This window comes from Alligator sinensis, unplaced genomic scaffold, assembly GCF_000455745.1.
Source record: "Alligator sinensis unplaced genomic scaffold, ASM45574v1 scaffold1042_1, whole genome shotgun sequence".
NCBI lineage: Eukaryota > Metazoa > Chordata > Crocodylia > Alligatoridae > Alligator > Alligator sinensis.
In genome coordinates this window covers 509,433-532,639 of record NW_005842958.1, presented here as the reverse complement: position 1 = coordinate 532,639, position 23,207 = coordinate 509,433, and the positions used below count along the sequence as shown (strand labels likewise).

The 23,207-nt window shown below is 39.6% G+C and overlaps 1 protein-coding gene across 1 annotated transcript in view; it reads left to right on the top strand.

The window, feature by feature from the left end:
* Positions 1-13,277: 13,277 nt before the first annotated feature.
* Positions 13,278-23,207, top strand: part of LOC102380854 (leucine-rich repeat and IQ domain-containing protein 1-like) — a gene marked incomplete at its 5' end in the record, with an annotated part of 91,902 nt that continues 81,972 nt past the window's right edge. Inside the window, 4 exons of the mRNA XM_014526088.1 lie at positions 13,278-13,367; positions 14,162-14,283; positions 14,950-15,045; positions 15,349-15,434. Coding sequence (XP_014381574.1) covers positions 13,278-13,367; positions 14,162-14,283; positions 14,950-15,045; positions 15,349-15,434 — 394 coding nt within the window. The remainder of the gene's footprint in view (positions 13,368-14,161; positions 14,284-14,949; positions 15,046-15,348; positions 15,435-23,207) is intronic.

Genomic DNA, 23,207 nt, shown 5'->3' with positions numbered 1-23,207 from the left:
GAAATGGTACCCATTGCAGGTGGTGGAGGCAGCGGATCACAGCTCTGCCCTGCGTCCCAGAACCATGCTGTCACTACCCCATGATCCCAACCCTGGCTGGCCCTGCCTGCAAGTCCCACTCTCAGATGATACATGCCCATGCCTTACCTGCGCATGGCCCCATTCCAGCTGCCTGGATGAGTGCAGAGCATAGCCACTTAGGGCCTAGGGCAGAGCCACAATCTGCTCCCTTCATGCCCCTGCCTGCAGAAATGGTACCCATTGCAGGTGGTGGAGGCACCACCAAATAATTACCCACCCGTATGATAGTTCCTTTGGTACTACAGATGGATTTTCTGGAGTATGGATTCTTTAGTTTGCTCCTTCCCGGTTTCACTGGGTGCATCTACATCTTTGCTTTAATATGCAGTAGACTATTTTACTGCACATTAAAGTATCACATATAAAACCATGACATTACAGTAATTTGCCGTAAAATAGTCTGCTGTGCATTAAGCATCACTAAAAAAGTATGCAAATGCACTACTGTGAATTAGTACAATTTAATGCACATTAATTTAGTACCTCAGGGTGCCTGCAAATGTTCTGGGAGGCTGCTCCAACACACCGTATTTCCAGAGCATCAGAACCGACTTGATTAATTGAGTCTTCTGAAACGTGGTACTTACCATACTCCAGAAGCCTCCTGTGTCTTGTATATCAGTGTCCCCGGGCTTCAAAGCTCGTCAAACAAGCTTTAGTCCAAGCACGTCTGCCAGTCCCCGTTCCCCTGGCAGATGGGATGAGACTGCCAGGGGAACAGTCTCATGACTCCAGGGGGAACGGGAGAGACTGCCAGGGGAACAGAGTCATGAGTCAACGCCCCTGACTCCCACAGCATCTGTAATAGCACAGTGGATAAAAATCAACAATTCCTTTTTTTTTTAAAAAGGATTTAAAAAAATTTAAACCAAAAGCTTTTGATTAATTGTATTTTTTTATTTTTTTTGTTAAGATGCTTTAAAAAAAAACATATAAAGATAGTTTTAATTTAAGATATGTTAAAGCTCAAAGGTATGGTAATGGGATGGGATTACAACTTCTAATTATATACTATTTGAGACAATATATTCATGTAACCTTTTTAAAAGTGTTATAAATAGATCACAACAGGCCATGGGCTATATGAAGGGCCCAATTTTATGAGGTTCCTGGAGACTCCTCTGTAGATTAGTAAAGATTAAAGAAAACCACTCCACCCAATGGGACTCAGTGCTCAGCCTAGAAGATCCCATGAAACATCTCCGTGATGTTTAGTTTTAGTTTTCAAGCTGTGTATTTGTATCTCCAGAGATCATAGACAGACAAGATGTAGGTAGATGTAATATTTTTTATTGACCACCTAAATAGTTGGAAAAATTGTTCTTTGCAAGCTTTGGGGCACAAAGGCCCTTCTTCAGGCATAGGGACAGTTTGTTGTCTCCATCAATAACATCCTTGTTAACAGCAGTATATGGAGATGAGAGATAACAGACCTGATTACCCACCCATCAGTCCTATTGTCTCTCTACAAGTTTGTGTACACACAGTCAAGCCCTTACCTTTCTCTAAAAATACAAAGTTTCAAGAAATTAAACTAGTAAATGAATAAAGGATATCAAACAATAAGAATGCACTTTTTTGTAGAAAACAGTGATTAAATCGATATCTTCCATATTATAGGGGTGTAGGTTGTAGCTGTGTGGGTCTAAGGACAGGCAGACAAGGATTTCCTTAAGATACTTGCAGATACACTCCTGTTCCTTGACTGTTTATTCTGTCTCATATTCCTGCTCCTGATCTTCACTGTAAACAGGCTACTTAAAGGATGCAGATACAAGTGACCATTTTTGCCTGATCTGGCCACAGAAAGCAGTTTATAGTTGTTACCAAGCATAAGAGCACAGCTGCAAACAGCTTCAAAAATGGCTGATTGGGTGAAAATCTGACCCCTTGTTGTATGTGGTATCAGATAAAGATGTTACAAAATGTAGTGTCTTTTGTAACTTCTGTCTGTGGAGCTCCCAGCCTATCCCAAGGTGAGAGGCCTCCAATTTTCACCCACCCCACCCTTCAGCACCAGTCGGGGCACCCCAAGAATGAGCTCCATCTGCTGCCTCCCCCCACCCTTCTGAAAACAAGGAGCACTGGCAGGGAGCCATGGCTGATGCTATGGGAACCTGGCTGCAAGCTGCCAGCCAGCAGCTAACTTCCCCCACAAGAAACAACAGTGAACTTGTGTTTGGTCTGGGGTAATGTTTTAAAGAACACTTTGCAAAAATCATTCTGAGTTACAGATGGCAGCTGCACTTCTGTCTACACCCTAAGAGTCTACAAAAAAACTACATAAATAGAATTTTATTAAAGACCCCAAGTGTGAGTGTGGTGAGTGTGATGAAATCCAAACTATAGCACACATCACAAAGGAATGTTCTATTTATCATTTTCATGGTTGCATTGAAAATCTGCACCAGGCTACTAGCAATGCTTTGCAATGGATATCAAATCTAACACTCACACTAGCCTTATTCATCAGTGCTGTTCTTTATAAATTGTTTCTAGCTTGTTCTGTTTCGGTTGCTGTATTCCATATGAATTAATAAATAAATAAGTGTTTATCCTGTTCCATTTCTTACTAACTTTTTGACAACTTTTCAGAAATAGTTCTCTGTAATTTAAAAATGCTTTCTCAATCTACCATTTTTGTGGGGATTTGCAAGTCCCAAAAAGAGCATACATCCAGAAACTGAATACCCTTTAAAAGTTGTGTTCTGATCAGAACTTTTTAAAAGGTTAGATCATTTTGAATTAGTGACTGCAAGTGTTCTTTCTTTTGATAAAGAACCCAGCAATTGTGGCATTCCCTCTGTTGGGCTTCTAGTATCCTTTGCTAGTGTGTTATTGTGTCTTATTTTTAAGGGGGGGGATTCTAGAATGCCTATTATTTGGATACATACACTCTAAAGGCTAGTCTTATTACAGCAAAACTGTTGCAGTTTTTGAGTTCCATGGCTTTATCGACAAAGGAGCAGTGATTGTATGACAATCTGGAACATGGACCTTGAAGGGTCTTGTAAAATCCTGGGGGAGGAGGGTAGAAGGATTCTGGGAACCTTTGGAGGGAAAATATGTGGGGATCCTAGAGCCTTCAAAAGCAAGAATTGAAAGTGCCAGAAGCCTGGGGACTGTTGAGGTTGCTGAGAGGGTAGGAGTTGGAACTTCAAAAGGCTTGGGTAAGTATCCAAGCATTTCTGGGGCTTATGTGAACCAAATCTAACCTCTGAAGCTTAGAAGGTTCACCCATCTGTACTTTGTAGTCCTTTATTCAAAACAAAATGTAGGAGTTGGCTTCTGACCCATAGCTTCCTTCATGACAAAAAACACAATTTGAAGAAAAGTTTTTATATTAGAGTGATATTAAATAAATATCATAAATGACTTCTGTAAGACTCTCAAAAGGCTCAGCCTTGTTTGGAGTTCAATATAGCAATACATTGGAGTTTTCAGAAATGAAAATTCTCTCAGGGTCTCTGTGACGTTTTAATACTAATCATTTACCCTTATTCTTTTTAGGTACTGTATCAGCTAATTTTAGTTTTGTCTTAATTTTTTTTTTTTAGTAAAAACAATTGGAAAAAGAGTGAAACCTGGTCAAATGATTGTCTGAATTTATTTAAGAATTTTGGCAGAATTACATTTGGAGAAAGCAGTCAGATTTTTTTTATTTTTTTTTTTGCTCAACAAAATATTGTGATTATCCATTAATTATACAGTTACAAGAGAGAGACGGTAGATTATAGCACATAACCGGACCTCTCTTCCAGTTTTAATTTTTTTAAAGGCATGCACACTAATAATTAACCAAGTTTCTTTGTTTTTAAAATCTCTTGCAATCCCATGAGATCAGTTCATTGTTGTGATATTTCTTTGGAATCCATATGGTACCTCTCTCTACTTTTCTTGGCTGGACACAGTGTTTGGTTTTAGCAGTTATAATGGTGTTTTTAAAATAATCTCAGTTTGCAGTAGTTCACTGCCTTTTCTTAGTTCAAGTATGATGGCTTTCTGAAGTTGGTGTTTATAGACAGAGCCATGTGGTAGCTATAAGTAATCTTTATATAGCTATTTAATATGCACAGGAATTTTGGACAATTCATATTGAATTTACCTAACCAAGAAATCCCTGTTTCTCTCACTTTAGTTCCAGAGGGCACATGTGTATGTCGCTGTAGGACAAAGTTGCTACGGCACCATGCTTTAGTACTTACTTTTAGAAGTACTAAATCACAGCTCAGTACAGGCAGTTACTATGCCGTGCGTGCAGCGCACAGGTATGTACTGCCGTCACATCACCTGGGGAGCGCACCGCTACAGCGACATAGTTGGCAATCACATATAAACACATATGATCGCTATGTCACCATAGCATGCCGTATGGTGATGTAGAGCATTGTTACATTGCCATAGCAAGACGTATAGACATGCCCAGTGTGTTTCACTGTGCTGTTTTTTACTGTGCCTCCCATAGTCATTTTTCAAAAATGGCAAACCACACCGTCACTTTTCCACTGATTTACCTATGAAATGTACTACATTTCCAAATTATTTAACCTGAGATCTGAAAGTTGTCTTTTACACATTGTAAAGCTGTAACATCGGCTCAAGAGGTAGATCTACTTGCAGATTCATCAGAAGGAGGCATATTAAAATATACCCATGATAATTTTGAGTTCAGGAAATGCTATATCCCTTTACCAACTAGTCATTCTACCTCTGTTGGCAGAAGGATACATTATGCTGCAAGCTTTTCCACTGTAAATATAAGGTATGCTTATATGTCATAAACTAGCTCTAAAAAAGGCATTATAGCCAGATTAATATAATGCTCTTCCTTGTGCTAATTAGCTTTTCTCTGAAATCCTCTACTTAGTTTGTAGGAAGATCCCTCTGGTAAGACTTCTTAATTAAATATCTGCTTATTCTACAGAGAGAAAAAAATACAAAGAAAGAAAAAGCTGGTAAAATTGCTGAATGCCTTTTTTTTCTTTTTTTTTTTAAAAGGAAATCCTTTTGATCTCCTCTTTAGCGATATCAGCACTTCCTCTCCTTTCCTAACTAATTTATTCTCAGTTAGCAAGACAGCAAAGATTTTTCCAGAATAGCTGTCATATTTGTGTTTTATACTGTGCTCCAAAGCAGAATTGGGGGGGGGGAGTGGCGAAGACTAAGGAATGAAAGAAGCTAAACGTGTGACAGGATGTCAGTGAAAAAGTAAATAGGTGGAAATTTGGAAGAAAAAAGGTAGAGCAGGAAAGAGGGGAGAAAAAAAGCCAAAGGTGCGTAAGGGAAACTTTACAGTAGTAGAGTCTCAGAACAGCAGAGATTCCCTATGCCTAAAGAAGGGTGATTGTGCCCAAAAGCTTGGGAGAACTTTTTTGCAACTACTCACTAGGTCTAATAAAAGATATCACATCTACCCAAAGAACCTTGTCTGCCTATGTCCTTAGACCAACATGGCTACAACCAAATTCCTTATGCGTCTTGTGTTTATAGACAGGGCATATGCACACGGTTGTGGGACCCTGCTTGTGTACATGTTCATAGATCTTTGCTGATGCCGGAGCTGTGCCAGGAACATGATGTACGATGGCAGGACAAGGTACTAGCAAGTTCACAGGCTCCGGGGGGGGGGTGGGCAGAGGGATAAATATAGCCGAGTCAGGGTCATCGGGGGTAAGAAAAGTTCAGCATCAGGGCTGTAGTGAGTAGCTGGGCTTTCTCAGCCCCAGGGCTGCACGCCAGATGTGTACAAACATTTGGTAGATTGAACTAACCCGTGCCAAATCTAATTCTCAGGTGACCTAAGTTAGGTCAGGCTGGCCATGTTTTTGGCCCAATCTAACCTTCCTAAATTAATGTACAGTTTGACACTTAGATCAACCTAACACTGATTAGGTCAGGTATGGGTTAGCTCAGTGTAAGTAAAATGTTTTCATGTAACCCAAGTTCTTCCATATCTGCGTGACTTTGCATCTTGTTCAGCAGCAGCATATTTCATGTTGTAATTACAAGCAAATTGACAGAAATGAATAACAGTCTAATCCAGTGTTGGGATAAAAAATACTTGATTCATGGTGTAGGTGAAATACGTTCAACGGGTGTTTTTTTTGGTTGGTTTGGCATTTCAGTACTTCCCAGATTCTGATGCTTGGTATGAATTGTTTTTTAGACAACACATGTCAGATGCAAAGCAACTGCTTTATACCATGTTACTCTCTTGTGCAGGGGTCAGCAACCTATGGCCCATGGGTCAAGTAATTTTTATCTGGCCAATGAAGCCACCCTTTTGTCAGGGGATTCAGAGGCATTTGGTGACAACTGAGTCACAGGCATGGCAGCTACAGCTTGGTGGCACAGGAACCTCCTAAAATGTTGCGGCTTTTAAGCCTTTTGGGTCAGGGATAGGAAATCATAACATTAATAGATTCATAGACATTAGGGGCTGGAAGGGACCTTGCAAGATTGAGTCCAGCCCCCTGCCAAAATGTAAGCTACTGCTAACTTTGTGGGCAAAAGAAAAAGTCAGACAAGAGGAAACCCAACTGTATAGCCTTTCTTTTATCAGAAAGCAGCATCTTTCTATCTTGATTTCTGGCTAACATCTTCCTCTCTGTGATGCATCCTATTTAAATACTATGCTACTCCAAGACAGTCCTTTTTAGGACTTAATAAGCTAGTTTTTATACCTGGGAGTGTCCCAGTCTGCTAGGAAGTTCCTCTTTTGTAAATAGAAGTAATTGCAAAGAATTTATTAGAAATTAAACATTATTAAGTCTGAGAAGTTTCCTGAAAAAAACCATTTTTCCTTGTTTATATATTGCTGATTGACTGTCGGTGAAAATTATTTTTTAAATTAGAGCATTGAATGTTTTTGGCACATTTAAAGTTTTCTTTCACCCTAGACATACAAAAAAAAATAGAACTCTTGGCTCCAAAATGATACCTTTTATTAGACCAACTGGAAATTGGCAAGAAAATTGTCCTTTTTTGCAGGCTTTCAGGATCAAAGTCCCTTCGTCCTGCTCTGGGAAAAGTGTAGATGGTACAAGATGGTAAGAAGTCCTCATAGGTAGGAAATAAACTTCATTTTTGCACAGAGGGAGATGAAGATGGAAGGCTGTCCCTCTGGGTCCATGAGAGTGTCTTTGTGAGCTGTGTTGAGTAGCTCTTTGATGTGCTGATCAAGTAGGATTCCTTCCCTGGAGGTGTTAGATGGCAGGCAAGGATGTGAAAAAAAAACCTTCCTTGTTGTTCTGCAATGTTTAAAATCCAAAATTGGCTAAAATTTGGCATCTTCCATGTTTCAGAGATGTACTTGGTAACCATGTTGATCTGAGACAAAAAGACATACAAAAAATTCTTTCACCCTGGGAGTTTTAATGAGTCCGATTATTCTACCAGCTAATAAAGCAGTGTGCATTCTCTTGTATAGCTTAGTTCAGAATTAGGAAATATTTAGATATCCAGAGCCAGATTTATAGTGCATTTCAGTTGAATTCAGTGGATCTTTGAAGTCTAGTCACCATTTTTATTTGCCACAATTTCAGCTAAAGGAGCAAAATTTTTAGTTACTATTTTTTAATTCATCAGTTACTAACAATTCATATTGGTAGTCCATATACAGTAATAGAAAAGAAATAAGATATAAAAGAATAGTGTGGAAATGATGTAAATTGCTGGTTACAAAACCTAACACTGTTTTTTTGGCTCTACATTTCAATATAACACCATTTTTATCCAGTAGGTCTAAGCAGTGTAACTGAGGGCACTGACAGATGTTTCATTTATGGCACAATTAACATGTTGTACAAGATGTAAACATGTCACATATTCAGCCAGCTTGTGGCTGATGTGCCGTTTTATGGCAACATAAAGATGTTCCACATACAATGTAGAATGTCTTTGTGGCTGGTTTGCATGATGCCTTAAATTGAACAAGGCATGTCTCAGACCATGGCTGTTTCAGTCCTGATGCCAACAATCAGCTGATTGTCATCCTCAGGCACAGGACAGTCTCAGGTCCTGAACTAGCCTGACATGTTTGCAGCCTTGCCCTGCAGCATGCATGCAAGGTGCAGGGCAGAGCATTTAAGTGTTGTGGCACAGAAAGCCAGTGGGCTTCCCCCTGCCTGGCACATTTTTTATAGCCTTGCCCAGCAGCTCACATGCCTACAGCCAATAGCACTTTTAAATGCCCTGCTGTGCACTCCACATAGGGGCTGAAAGGCAAGTCTTCAAATTTGTTCGGTACAAAGGGGGAGCCCTGCTGTTGATCTGTCAGGGGACCACCCCATTCCTGGGCCAGGACCTGCAATTGTGCCATGCCTGTCCCAATGCTCAGCTGAGCATCTGGATGCGGCACAGGGAAGCTTCAGGATCCAAGATACAGCCACCCTCATTCCTTTGTCTGATCCCCAGAATTGTCAGGGTACAACCCCAGTCCTGATTCAGGAACCAGGACTGTTCTGTGCCTCATATCCATCCTCAGCTATGCATAGGGATGAAATACAGGGCAGGCCCAGAGTCCAGGACAATCCCCAGGACTGGACTGGGGGAATTGCAATCAGACATGGGACAATCACTGGTCTAAAAACCATGTGTGCAGCCAAGCTGGGCTGCACATGTTGTATAAAAGTCCTGGGCACCAAGAAGGTGACATCATGAAGGGGTCAATTGCCAGGTGCCCCAAGCTTTTTAAAAACCACATATGCAGCCTAGTTGAGCTCTACACCTTCAGTGTTTAAAAGCCCAGGGTGTGGGAACCCAAGAGACTGTCCCAGATCACAGGGTCCTGGCACCCCAGGATTTTAAAAATCATGCATGCACCCCAGTTGCCATGCCACAAATGACATGGTACAACAGACAGTTTTTATGATAGGACATAACATTCCTCATATCCCAATCACGCCATTATTTTAATATCTGCCAGGATCAGCCTGGTGTTTAAATAAATACTAAACACAGATTTATTTTAAGTTAGTTTCAATTCCTCCATATTTTATCACATAATTTGTTGTATCGCGAACTATGTTATCAATGGTCATATAGCTTGAATATGGGCTGAAACTTGGAGAATTACAGGTGATAATATCAATAGTAATATGGTATAATATGTGTGTTTCTTTTTTCACTGGAAAAAATTGTTAACAAGCAAGCATATAAATATTCAGCCAAAAGGGGCTTAAAGTAAATTATTTCCTTACTGTTCGAAATGTGCATCTCTTCCTAACTTGTAAGCAATTAATGTATTATCTCTGGGCTTATGAAATAACTTTGTTAAATGGTCAGTGTGATTATACTTTGTTTTAAAGCAAATAACAGAATTAAAATACAAATGGAATTATTTTGCAAAGACTCTTGTTGATTGTCTTTATATTTGTGAGTTTACTTATACACAGATATAAAATGGCTTATATTTACTTATACACACTGCATAATGTTGCAATGTTTGCAAGATTAGGCTCTTAGTTTGATTTCAGAAATATATTTAATATAAGGTGGATCTTTTTGTATATATATGGTCTTCTAGTAAAATGGAGTTAAAATGATTGTCCATACAACAAACCTGTATAATTTTATTTACCTTTAGTATAACACAGATTGCACTTTTTCCATCAGTTTCGATTCCTATCTTCCTTTTTCAACTGTTGCTGGAAAATCTATTTTATATGCTTTGTTTTAGTGTTTTAGACTTTTATACGGAAATACTAGGCTTATAGGAAAAATGAATAGGAGTTTCTTAAACTGATGCTGTAGGAAGCTCCAGGGACAAACATAATGGAATAACATATGTTTTGACAATCTATTATCTGTTTGCTATTGGCCAAAGCAAATGATCTTTTGGTATATTTGTTAAAAACTGGTTTTAACAGCACTAAGAGTGCCAAATGTGCTCTGTCAGCAGATGTGACATTAATGCTAAATCAGTTTTCTCAGTAGCATTTTTTTATTACTCTATTCACTTTTTAAAATAATGTTTTGCTGTCCTTTAACACATAATTTCTCTCTCTATCACAGAAAACACTACAATTAATTACATCCATGTAATGAAACAAATCAAAATACAGTTCAAAACAGGATATATTAATATAAAATTCAATAAATGGTAAAAGGTGAATTTTAAACTAAGGCTTCACCATAAATGTAAAAAACAAAGAAAGTAGGCTGTTATTAATCACAGCAGTAAAACAAAGGGATCCAGTTTACATTCCATTAATATTTGTTGCTGGGTAAGTGTCCCCCAAATGGTATCTTGGATTATCATTCTTACTGCAGTTTCTTTAACAAATGAGCTCAGTTGGGAAGTAAAACTTCAACCTGCCAAGTCTGCGGACTTGACCTGAGAGCTTACAGTCAAGATTGGTTCTTACTCACTGTTAATAAACCGTTTACAGATTCCCTATTCTTGCATATGTATACAATACAAGTAGCTCTGTAAGCATGGCTGCAGAAGGCAGATTGATTAGAATTTAATTTTTAAGATATTAAGTGCACAGAAAAAATTCTTATTCAAGAAAAGAGAAAAATGTTTAAATGGCAATTTGATTTTTGTTTTTGAATGGTGGCTGCATTTAAGCTTGAAGCAGTTTGCAGTATGAGAATAAATCCCAAGGGAGATGGACTAGTGGGCAGAGGGCAGAAGAAGCAGTTACAAGCGCATGATAAATTTATTTGTCACATACCTCTGCAATTTATCTCAGTGATGTTTCCGGAACACATGCAACCGATATCAAGTGGGTTGAGGAAAAGCCTAAAATTCTTTGTTCTTGAGATTAAACAATATATGGAAAAGATCAATGAAGGCATATCAGCTAGTAAAAAAAGATGACATAGAATCTGATCTGGATTTCATAAATAAAACATACTGGGCACGTCTGCAAATGCACCCAACTGTGCAGTTGTTACTACGCAGTCATTTAGTACCTGCTAAAGCTGGTACTGCACAGTAACCTACAGTAACCACCGGTACTTTCCAGTCCTGGCACTGCACAGGTTATTTCCAACCCTACTGCGCAGTAGGGGCAAGATCATAGTTCATACCCACTGATGCTACATCGCCATAATTCGTTGCTGTGGTGATGTTGAGTCTCGTGTAGATGCGCCCACTGAACGATATTCATATCAAGTACTGGGGGGAAGGAACCTAATATTCAAGAGTTCTTGCTTTTGAAGAGTGAAAAATAAGCTGAAATTATCAAAATAATTGCTTCCAAAAAGTTTGGTAAAAATGGAAGCAGGATGTTGATTCAAAATTGTATATAGTCTTACAAATAAAAAGGAGATTTAAAGTCAGAAAAGTATTTGACTGGTATCCAAGGCAACCTTTTCGAAATAACTTACATACGAGCCTGTCGTCTCCTTTTCATAAAGAACCTGGCAGCCCCTGTTATTCACCATTTTAGGGTTATACAAAGTCTTATTAAACAAGCTAGACAATAAAGAATTACTGTAATCCTATCTTAAGGTATCCAGAGCTGGGAGACCCATCTCAAGTTCTTACAGAGTAAAAAATGAAAGCAAGCTAGTAACATTCCATAAATGGAAGATGTTCTAGTTACATAAATTAGAAGTTTTCAGAAGGGGAGCTAGGATCAAAATGAACCCCCATATAAGTGGTAAGTAAGGGCAATCAGAGTGGCTGTCCCGTGTGATAGAAACCAAATCCTTAGAGGTATTTACTTACTGTCATGAGAGCATGTATCTTTATCACTTGTCTAAATGTGGTATAAGAAAACATGGTGGAAAAGGTCAAGGAAGGATGAGAAAAGTTACAGACTTTCTGATTTTAAAATATTAATCTACGCTTGGGTTTTAGAAAATAAGATAATTCAGCAGCAAAGTGCTAAAGACCCCCTGAAGCTCCTGCTTCTGCCATTCTTATTCACTCTGAGTAAAAGTAGTGTGAAAGAGATATTATAGCCATGATAGAATTATGTGAGGGGTAAGGATATCTTTTATTGAACCAACTGCATGGTTGTAATAAAGTTAGACAAGTTTTTGAATGCAAGACATTCTTCATCAGATCTGATGATCACTCTGGCCCCATCTATTAAGGTGAGATGATCCAGTAATCACATCTTAAATTGTGCCCTAGGCTTTTCATTCCATCCAGGAAGAGCACACACCAACTGCAGAAACTTCCTTAGCCTGACGAAGGGTTTTTGAACTCGAAAGCTTGCTTAATAACTATTCTCCAACTATTTGGGTTGGTCTAATAAAAGATATCAAATTCACCCAAGGAACCTTGTCTGCCTATGTCCTTAGACCAACACGGCTACAACCTACACCCCTGCAAGGAATAAGCTATATATTTATTCTTACCATGCTATGAATTGAGTGTTTGGCCAGGTGCTCTCATGTGGCTGGGAGCCCCATCAGCTAACGGGGCTCTCTGCTGCAGGGGTGTACCACTCGCTGCCCCAGCTGCAAGCCTCATCAGCTGCAGGGCTTCAGACATGGGAGCTTGCTACCTGTCAGTGCAGGGAAACTATCGGATCCCAGGTTCCCCCTGCACCAGCAATAAGGTGTGATTGGATCAGATGTTGGATCCCACAGCCAGGCTTCCTGCCGTGCTCATATGGCATGGCAGAAGGTGAGATTGTGTGGATCGCATACAAGATCTTATCACACCTTTACCTGAAAGTCTAGAGGGGCCTTCTGAGTAACACTTACTTTGGAAATGCTATCCTCAGGCCACAGATAAGTGAGACTGCTTGAGAGAATAAATGTTCAAGGTGTTTATATTTTGGCTATTGATTATGACTGTTTACTGGCTTAATACTCTGGATCAATAAGTGCAACAGAAATACAAAACAGGATGTAAATTGTTAATGGTTTGAAAAAGCAAACAATACTCTCTCTGCCTGTTATGTTTAACTGAAAAGTAACTTAAACTAGTTTTCTGGGGTTTGACTTGCTTTACTAGCTCTTATTTGTTCATTTTTCTTGGGGTAAAATAAGAATTAGCGAGCAGGATCAGAACATCTCACTACAAATATTTATTAATTGTGGATTAATGTATAGAAACTAATTCAAGATAGCAGCTCCAAAACTGGAATGGTATTGCAGGTGGCTATTTTGATATATGACGTGAAAAAAGTTGAAACAGCATGCAAGACAGTTTATAAGAGACTTTAAAAAAGTTATCTAAACTAAACTGATTTTATCAGTGCACTATTTGACTTTACTCATTCATACAGGCTGCCTTAGAGAGGGAATGGCTAACTTTAGATTCCACCCGCTTCCCTTCAAAAACACTGCTGCTCTCAAACCAGCTGCACTGGCCAAAGGTAACATGTCACGGAAACTTCTTAGTCTTCAGTCTTTGTTCATTCCTTAAGGATATGCTGCTCTGGGGTGATTAATACTGCAATTTATTGACTTGAAAAACACAATTACTTTTAGAAGCCTCTGACTTCCTCCTCATCCCCAGATGTAATTTTTCATGTAGCTTTTCTTTCATTTACTTAATTCTTTTTCTTTATTTTGGATTTCTTTCAACACTTTACTTCACGGTAGCAAAAAAAAATGATGATATGCTTCATCTGCACATTTGGCAATAGATTAAAAATTGTGAGTTGACACAGTACTTTAAAAATATTAAAGTCTGCATTATATAGCAACAGCTGAGGATTTTCAGAACAGCTAAAGGTCATTGAACTGTAATGTCTGCTAGTTATTTGATAAACTTTGAAGTTCTCAACTCGCTGTTTTTGTAGCATTTTTTTTATTCCTCTTTCTATATGCAAAATATTCCTAAAGATATTTTTGCTCAAAATAAAAAAGGATTTTTATAAGTACATTGATTGCCTTTTATGTTAGTTTTTGTTGAAATCATTAGATATAATTACATTTGTTTATAACCATTACATCTTTTTTTGCAATATATAGTTAAAAAAAAAGGTTGGATCTTGGGGCCAATCATAGTTGATATTGCCTATGAAATGCAGATGAAAGGCACAATTCTGAAAACCTGATGATGTTTAACAGTATTTATTGAGTAGTTCCACTGAAGTCCATGAGACTACTCAACACCAAAGTTACAAGGCTATTAACTCACACTTTCGTTTCTCTTTCTTGCAAGTATCCTAAGTCTCTGTGTTCTGATGGAAATTCACATAATTTGCCCTGGCCTCCATACAAAGCCTGGCAGTGTGATAAGAGAGTATATTCAGTCTACCCAAAAAGCAGCCAGCTTAGCAGCAGGTAAGTCATATAATTTGTTTTTTTCCATTATTGATTGTAGTTCATTATGACCTGACAAGAACCAAAATAGGCCCTGGAAGAATAACTAAGACTCTTCTTTGATGCTTTTGCAGATGTTTTATTGTTAAGTCACATGATTATTGAAGTTTAAGTAAAAGCATTTGTCATCAAAACTGAACAAAACAATTACAGTATATTGGCTATGCAATAATTTAGCATTTGTCAATTTAATTATTAAGTATTAGAGTTGAGTATAACAGTATACAAATATATAAGAGTTTTGTGATTCATTACACTTTAAAAAGAAAAAAAGCTATCTTGTAACATGTAGACCTTTTAAAATTCAGATTTCTAAGAACAGATAAGGATTTAAAAGGATTTCTTACACATCTGAATTCCTTTGGAGAGAGAGGGCTAAAATATGCTTCAAGTAATTGAAATGTAAACATCTTAAATCAATGGCAGATGCATATTACTGTCCAGGATAACCCCTTCCTGACTATAAAAATAGGTTTATTTGGGGGTTTTTTGGTTTTGTTTTTTTATTTGTTTCTGAGATTCAGAAGGTACCAAAAAAGTTTCAGAGTAGCAACATTTGGAAAGTTCTTATTTCATCTTTTCAATGTGTGGTCAGTGTTCAGTTCTGTTATCCTATTCTACTGTCAGGTTGAAGAAGAGATCTGTATCACCATTCTCTGACCTGAAGGATAAAGAGCAATTTTCATTCAAATCAGGAAAAGAAGAGAAAATTTCAGAAGAATGGTATGTTGTCTTACTTACTTTTTAACACAAGTCCATCACCCAGGCATTAGAGGTCTAAAGGCTTTTAAAAGGCACCCTCTTTATTAAGAAAATAATTTTTATTTTTGATTGTCAGATACCACTTTAAACCTTTTTACCAGCATTAGAGATATCAGGTCAATTGACTGTAATTTCTTAATATTTTCAGATGAGCAACATGTAGTATGTTTTTACACTATTGTATGACTTGTGTAAAGTGTGTGTGAGAGAATAAAGGGTAGTAGATAAATGTGAAATTGATGATAAACTGTCACCTTCTCATAGGGGTTTTAAGGATATTTCCACTGCACAGCTAATGCTGAAGAGAGCACATAAAATGAAACGCAAGAGATCTAGTCATAAAACTCTAGGTAAGCCAATTGTCCTGCTACAATGTGAATGAAGTGTAGAGGATAACAACTGCATAATCTGACATCTGAAAATAGGATGGCTCTTCTAGAAATTTTTCTTGAATTTTATAAGATAACACTAGATATTAATATGGGTAAATGAGGAATGTAGCTCAGGAATAAAGAACTCATAGATTAAATCTTTAGAAAAGGATATATGTTGTAAGAAATATTTTAATAATTTGTGAAATACTTTAGTGAATCTTAAAAAGTATTTTTGATATGTTTTAAGTGGGAACTTTTCTTTGTTTCATGTGTTTCCTTTCCTGGGTAAGAAGTTTGTAATTTTTCATTTTGTAGTGCTTCTGTTTGCCCCAAGGTAACCACAAGTTGTTATAGTGTGGCTGAATCAGTGAGGGGTTATTTTCATTTGGTGTCAATCTGCTCTAAAAACAAAAAATATGTCTGCAGCATGTGATCATCTCTGTTATCTATTACCTCCATTAGCTGATTATGTTGAGTGCTATTTGTATGCAATTCTTGACTCCTCCAGTGCCATTTGTGAAGGTTTCACAGTTTGCCATTGTGGAATCATATCATAGTTTGGCATTCACTGGTCTTTTAGAAACTGGCATTACTCAGATGCGCCCCCTTCCTCCCCCTCCCCCAGGTGACTCATGCTAAAATCCTCCTTTGCTCCATGCAAACTTGCTCATACTCCACAGCTGTCAATTCCAGGAAAGGATGAAATATCATAATGTATGATTGACACAAGTTATAACTAATCTTAAGTTCATTAGTCACGGTAAGCTGTCAGTCATTAGAAATCTTTCCATCAGTAATACTTACCTCTTTGGTAACATATATGAAGACTTCAGTTGTGGCTAATATGCATTTTCCATTGGCATATAACATTGGAAATCCCTGTTTTTCACTTAGTAATATTAAAATATTGTTTAAGGTCATTTTGTATTTCATGGGGCAGTGTAGTACAGAGAGAGAAGTTTTCAGTGTATGTTTTCCAAATTTGAACAATCAGCACTTAAGACTAATTGTGGCAAAGAAGAAATCTAGCTTCATGCAGTAAGTAACATGTAGTTAACAAACTGTCCTCTTTTGTTATGGATAAGGAATAAACAACAGACAGGAGGTTAAAACAATCATCTTTAAACTGCCAGTAACTCTTTATAGTTTCCCACCCTACCCTACCACACTACCCAGGAACAAAACCATCAGTATCTGGTGTGCAGCTGAATTTTTGACATGTGTTCCACTTGGTGGCCTATGTATCATTTTTAATTAACAGGACCTACTAGGTTATATCATCTTTTCTCCATATGTTGTCTGGTTTATGTTAGTAGTAATTAATGCAGTCATAAACGGTTGCTTGTTTAAGCATATCAAATTCGCCTAGCCTAGGGTATTTTGTTGTTCTAATGGAATTTTTGGATGCTTTTTCATTCATTTTGCTGTGATGAGTGGAGGGTGGCTGTTTGTATGTTTGTTTGTTTGTTTCTAAACCATGCTTTTAGGAAAATTATCAAAGCATATTATTGGTGTTTAAAAAAAAAAAAGGAAAAACCTACACATTGTCACAACATCATTATAGATGCAAGCTACCTCTTCCAAGTAGTACCCAAAAAAAACACTTTTCCCTTTTCAATTACTACATCAGGCCCAAGCCTGCATATACAATTGCTCTATACAAAGTGTCCTGAGAATCAACAAATTCCCCTTATTTTTCAAACCAACAGAATGCATGAACAAATAACCTACTTACTGAAAATGCTGCACCCCCTCTTTGTGTGTTTGCTTTTATTCCACTCATTGGGCATGTCTATATGTGCATTTAAGAGTGCCTAAATTTAATGTGTATTAGCTTAATGCACATTAAGTGGGTTTAGGCAGGCATCTACATGTGCAGGCGTTAAAGCACATTAATGCTATGTGTGAACTGACTTGGGACTGAAGGACTTCTATACACATGTGAGACGCCTGCTCCAATGCACTGGAAATCCAACGCGTCAGAGTAGACTCTATTAATGAAGTTTGCTGGAGCATGGAAAGTGACGTGCTCCAGCAGCCTCGCCCATCACGTGTATTAGCATCACTGTGTGTCTCTGCACTGACAAAATGGTGGTGGGGCATATTGAAATAAAATAAATCTGATGAGCTTTAGATCAAAGTGCCTCATCGCCATTTTTTCAGTGCGGGGACACATGGCAGCACTGATGCATGTGACACATAGGTGCTTTTACTTAGCACAGCTTGCTAATTAAACGTGCCCAGTGCTGCATCCCAGCACATAAAGTGTCCAAAGTTAGTCCCAAGTCAGTTGACACATACAATGTTAATGTGCTTTAATGCATTTACATATGCATTAATGCACTTTAACTAATTCATGCCTGAATTTGATACCTGCATTTTTAGGTATCAAATTTAGGCACGAATAGCCTAAACTGGCCATTTTTAATGCACATTAAGGGTGCACACATGTAGATGCACACCCGTAATGCACATTAAAGCATCATGTGCAGACACAACCATACAGTACAACACAATGAGAGAGATGTACTAGAAAGCAAGATCAAATTAAGCTTTATCAATTAAAAATAACATTTTCAATTATACCCTAAACTGAGTTGGAATTAATGCTGGCACGTAGCTCTCATTTGCTGCCTCTCAATGAGCAGCATTATGTAAGTAAACAAGTGGCTAAATTTTGAACTTGCCAGGCTGGATTCTCCAGATTTCCAAAGTTTCTCCAGGTTTCCATAGTGCCATCTCTGGTATGGGATTAAAAGAAAAGTCTTCTTATGGATTGTAGTCAGGTTAAAAGGCAAGGAAAAAACAAGAAGTGTAAGGAGGTGTTCAGCCTTCAAAGGCTGCAACCTAGTGATTGGTGTTTGGCAGATAGCAGTCTGCCTAGCTGCAAGACTGGGGGTTAACCTGTACTAACAACTATTAAATGAGGATGAAGTCACAAAGAAGGTTAAAATCCCCAGGAGCAGAGTGCAAGGGAAGAGGAGGGAGAAGCATGGAGCCTGGGTTGCCCCCACCCAAGATGTGAAGAAAAACAAAACCAAAATCTGCTGTCTATTGATTTGTTGTTGGTATGCTTGCTTGTTCTGTTGTTTTGTTTACTGTAGGAACAAGGTTTCCCTGTGTAAACAGGCTGGAAACCCTGAGCACAGAACTTGATAAGGGAGCTGGGTGAGTGACCATCTTGCAGTAGACCTGAATAGTAATTTTTCACACTGGAGGAAGGTAAATATTGGGGTCCACCAAGGATCTGTCCTGAGGCCTGTGTTGTTCAAATTCTAGTATTATAAAAGTCTTTTTCTGTCTGTCCATAATGCTTTATTTGCACTCTGATTGGCTGTCTTGGCAGCCAATCATAGTACCCTACACAAACAGGGACAGACAGCAGCTCACAGGACAGACGAAGGCGGTAGAGCACCGCCATGATAGTGGGGACTGAGGGGCCTGGGGTGGGGATTGAGGCCAGCAGAGCTGGCCTCACCCCTCTCCCTTGATCCTTGGAGGCAGAGAGGGACAGCAGGGACCAGAGCCCTGCCATAATGGATGCCATAAAGAGTCTGCTCCTTAGAGCCAGGGACCAGTGCCCCCTCCCTCCCTAGAAGAGCTGGGAGGGAGGGGAGGTGGTGGGGAACAGGGGAGGGAGGGGAGCGAAGAGGGGGGGTTACTGGTGACTGCGCCCCACCACCACCCCGGCCCTGGCCTGAAGCGACGGGGGGAGGGGGGATGGCCCCAGTCCAAGTCCCGGCCCTGGTCCGAAGTGGCGGGGGGAACGGCCCCAGTCCAGGCCCTGGCCCTGGCCTGAAGCAGCAGAGGGAAGGCGGGAATGGCCCCAGCCCAGTCCCCAGCCCAAAGTGGCGGGGGAGGGAGGGGGAGAACAGCCCCAGCCCAGGCCCTGGCCCAAAGCAGCAGGGGGGATGAGGGGGGGGGCGGGAATGGCCCTGGCCCTGGCCCCATTCTGAAGCAGTAGGAAGGAGGGGAGAATGGTCCCGGCCACAGCCCAAAGAGGTGGGGGGAGGCAGGGAGTGGCCCCAGCTCGAGGCAGGGGGGGTTGGACCCAGACCTTTCTCCCTGCCCGCTCCCCCAAAGCCCCCTTGACAGGCAATTTCCTTATATATTCACAAAGGAGTAAAGAGTTAGCAAATTTTGAAGATAATGTGACAGAATAAGGAGCAATGGTCTCATGTTGCAGCAAGAGAAATGTAAGCTAGATATTAGGAAGCATTTTCTCACTAGGACGGTAGTAAAATACTGGAACAGGCTACCCAGAGAGGTGACAGAATCCCCATCTTTGGGGGTTTTCAAAACCCAGCTAGACAAAGCCTGTGGCTGGGATGATCTAGCTTGGGATGGTTCAACTTTGAGCAGAGGGTTGGACTAAGTGACCTCCTGAGGTCCCTTCCAACCCTAACTTTCTATGATTCTAATACAGTATTATTCAAGATAATCTATTTCATAGCTGCTGGTGAACAGTGGGGGAAAAGAAAAGATCTCAGAGTACTGAGTGTGTGGGCAGCGAAATGGAAAGAAAAAGCCTGAAGTAATTCATATTGGGGGTGGGTAATAACCCTAATTATACAATGTAAGAGTGATGTGGTAGCTGCGATGGTCCAAAAATTTTGAGAAGCCAGGATTTCTTAGGGAGCTCTCTTTTACTGGACCTACTATGTAGTTGGGATACAGTTAGAAAACCTTTCAAATGCAAGACAGTCTTCTTCAAATCACATAGTTGCCATTTAGTTCATTTTTTGCATCTAATGAATTATGCTGTTGCCTACAAAAGTGGCTCATGCCACTCAACCAATTCATCTTTACAGTGCTGCCCTTCCCTACCTTTTACCTTGATACTAACACAGCTAACCACCTTTGCATACAACAAACAATTTTGTTGACAACGAGTATTGTGGATATCAGTAATATAACTGTGTTCAGATAGGGAGTGGATGCATTTATGGAGGACGGGTCCATTAGCAGCTATTACACACAAACAGTCAGGGCATAATTTGGCCTTAGAATATCACTAATCCTATGACTGCTGGTAACTGGGAGAGTATGATGAGAGAGAAGTCACTCTACATATGATCTGCTTGTATACATTCTTCTAAAACAGGGGTGTCAAACATATGGCCTGTGAGTTGTATCAGTCTGTGGACCTGTATGATCTGTCCTGTGGGCATGCGGTGTGCGGGCTGGACCTGGGGCTACATTTGTTCCACATGGCACAGGGGGTCAGTTTGGGGAGGATGCTGCATGTGGTGCCTATGCTGGACCGACCCTCCAGGGGTGGTCTGGATTGGGCCATACTGGAGCCAGCACACAAGGGCTGGTCTGGCAGGGTGCTGCATGCAGCATGGGCCCCATGTTGGCCTCCTAGGCTGCATGCAGCACACATGATGCTGCATCCCACCTGCATGCTGCTTGCAGTGCAAACCTGTAAGTGGGCCAGTGCGCTCTGCCTGTGGCACAGGAGGCCAGCATTGGGAGCTGTGGTGCTACCTAGTCTGGCCTGCAGACTGGTCCAGAGATCCTTATTTGGCTTGTAGGTTCAGATGAGTTTGACACCTCTTCTCTAAAACTTTCATTACTTGCACCTGTCAGAGGCAGAAACTAGGCTAGATAAACCAATAATGTTTAACTGGCTTTATACTCATCAGATAATTCTTCCTGTCTGAAAAGAATCTCCACTTGCATAGGTGTCTCCTATATCAGCTTCCGAAGCCCCTTGTTGCATAAAGGACATTGACTGAAGTCCTGAAGGAAGTGAAGGACCTTACACCAATGCCATAAATTAGAATAGACGCCCTCCTATTTCATCTTTTTGGCAGGAGCCTGGCATTCTTTAAACAGAAAACTGCAACTGGATTCATGTCCGGAAGTCACTCTCTACCACTCAGGATCTACCACTCAGGAGTGTTTTTCCGATATAGCTCTATGTGTACACCTCATTGAAGTAACTCCATTAGTTGAGTAGTAAAGTTATTTGGCAGTGTCGACAGTCTAAAAATAAACATGGCATCATCTGTCAACTGAACCCCTAATGCAACTGGGTATCCAAGAGGACCTGAATTTGTCTGTCTCTCTTTAACAACCTTTTAAGAAGCAGCTCTCACCTCTGTCATCTGCTTTTTGATTTTTCCCTAGCAGTCAGAATGATCATATCAACTCCATCTTTTCTGAACTACTCATCAAAGCCTAAATATTAAGTATTTGTAATATTTAAATATCAAATTATTATAAACTTTGGGTTTGTTCTTATATTTATAACTGTTTTTCAAATAGTTTAATCCAAAACTTAAACATACTAAAATAATGCCAATTCAAATTTAGATATTACTGCAAATTTAAAGATATATTTAGCACTGTCCACCTCCTGTGTAAATCATATACTATAATGAAGAGGCTTTCCACAATATCTGATGTAACCAGGTAGCTAATGCTCTGCATGTTATTTAAAAGAAAAAAATGTTAAATTGTAAGCAACAAGTTCTCTATATAAGGAGGTAAGAGAATATTAACAAATAAACAGATATCCTTTTATGCCCAAATTTAAATATCCGACTGGTATTGAAAACCAACTTTCATATCAAATTCTGCTATCCTGTGATACAGCTTATGCTGAGTTGCAGCTTAATCTTAGGGCCCTTCTACATGTTACATTTGTGCCACAATTAAGATATTAATCATGGCATAAATGGCAAGGATGTTACACATGCAACCATTTTAAGGTTCCATAAAATGGTAAATCAACCATAATATTGTTCCACATATAATGTAAAGCATCTTTGTGGCTGATTTGCATGGTACTTTAAAATTGAATGTGTGGCATGTCCACACATTGGGGCCCTCCAGGGTTGATGTCTGACAATCAGCATCCGCCCTGGACAGCCCCAGTCTCCAAAGTACATGCTGACAATATTGTTGGCACTAGTTTGGAGCAACCTGGTCTCCAACCAGCTGGGGTCTACCCCAGGGCAACCGTGGTTCTCCACCTGGGACCAGGACTTCCCTGTAGGAGGGATAGGGGAAGCTGAGGCTCCCGCTGGCGGGAACCAAAGGGCTTGTTCACCACTTCTCCTACAAGACTTTTAAACCCTGCATCTGGGACTTTTAAACCCTACACTGCTAGAGTGTATTTCTTATTTTCAAATATGATCCCTGTTTCCAACTTCTTTTGGCTGGTGTCACTTGTTCCCTTGCAACAGTTGCAAATCATTGGAATGTAGTGACCTATTAAAGTTAGTACACATTAGGAGATAACACTCATCTGAAAAACAATGACTTTGCAATGCCATGAGAGCACTTAATACATGCTGAAGTGCTTGACTGTGTTCCTGCTCACATTTTAACTGCACTTAGTAAGTGTTAAATTGCATGTGGGACACTACCCTCTTCTCCATGCCCTCACTAGCCAAATCACATACTGCCTAAATGTAAAGTGAACTTTTACCCTAGGGTTTTTGGAATCCTAATCTGATAGACACATGAATACATTAAAAAAAGAACTTGAATGGGCCTGGCAGCAAAATGTATACCCTGAGTTCCAGATATGCTTAGGTAAAAAGACTTGTCCCTCTTTTTTTTTCTGTCCAAGAAGCATGTATCTACTCCTTGTGATGCACTATACAGTACAAGGACTTTCCATACCATGGAAGGATTGGTTTATGTACTGGCCACCTGCAGGTTCCTAATAGTCTCCTTACTTCTTGTCCAAAGAGTATTCAGGAAGCTGTTCAGCCCAGTACTTTAATTCCACCA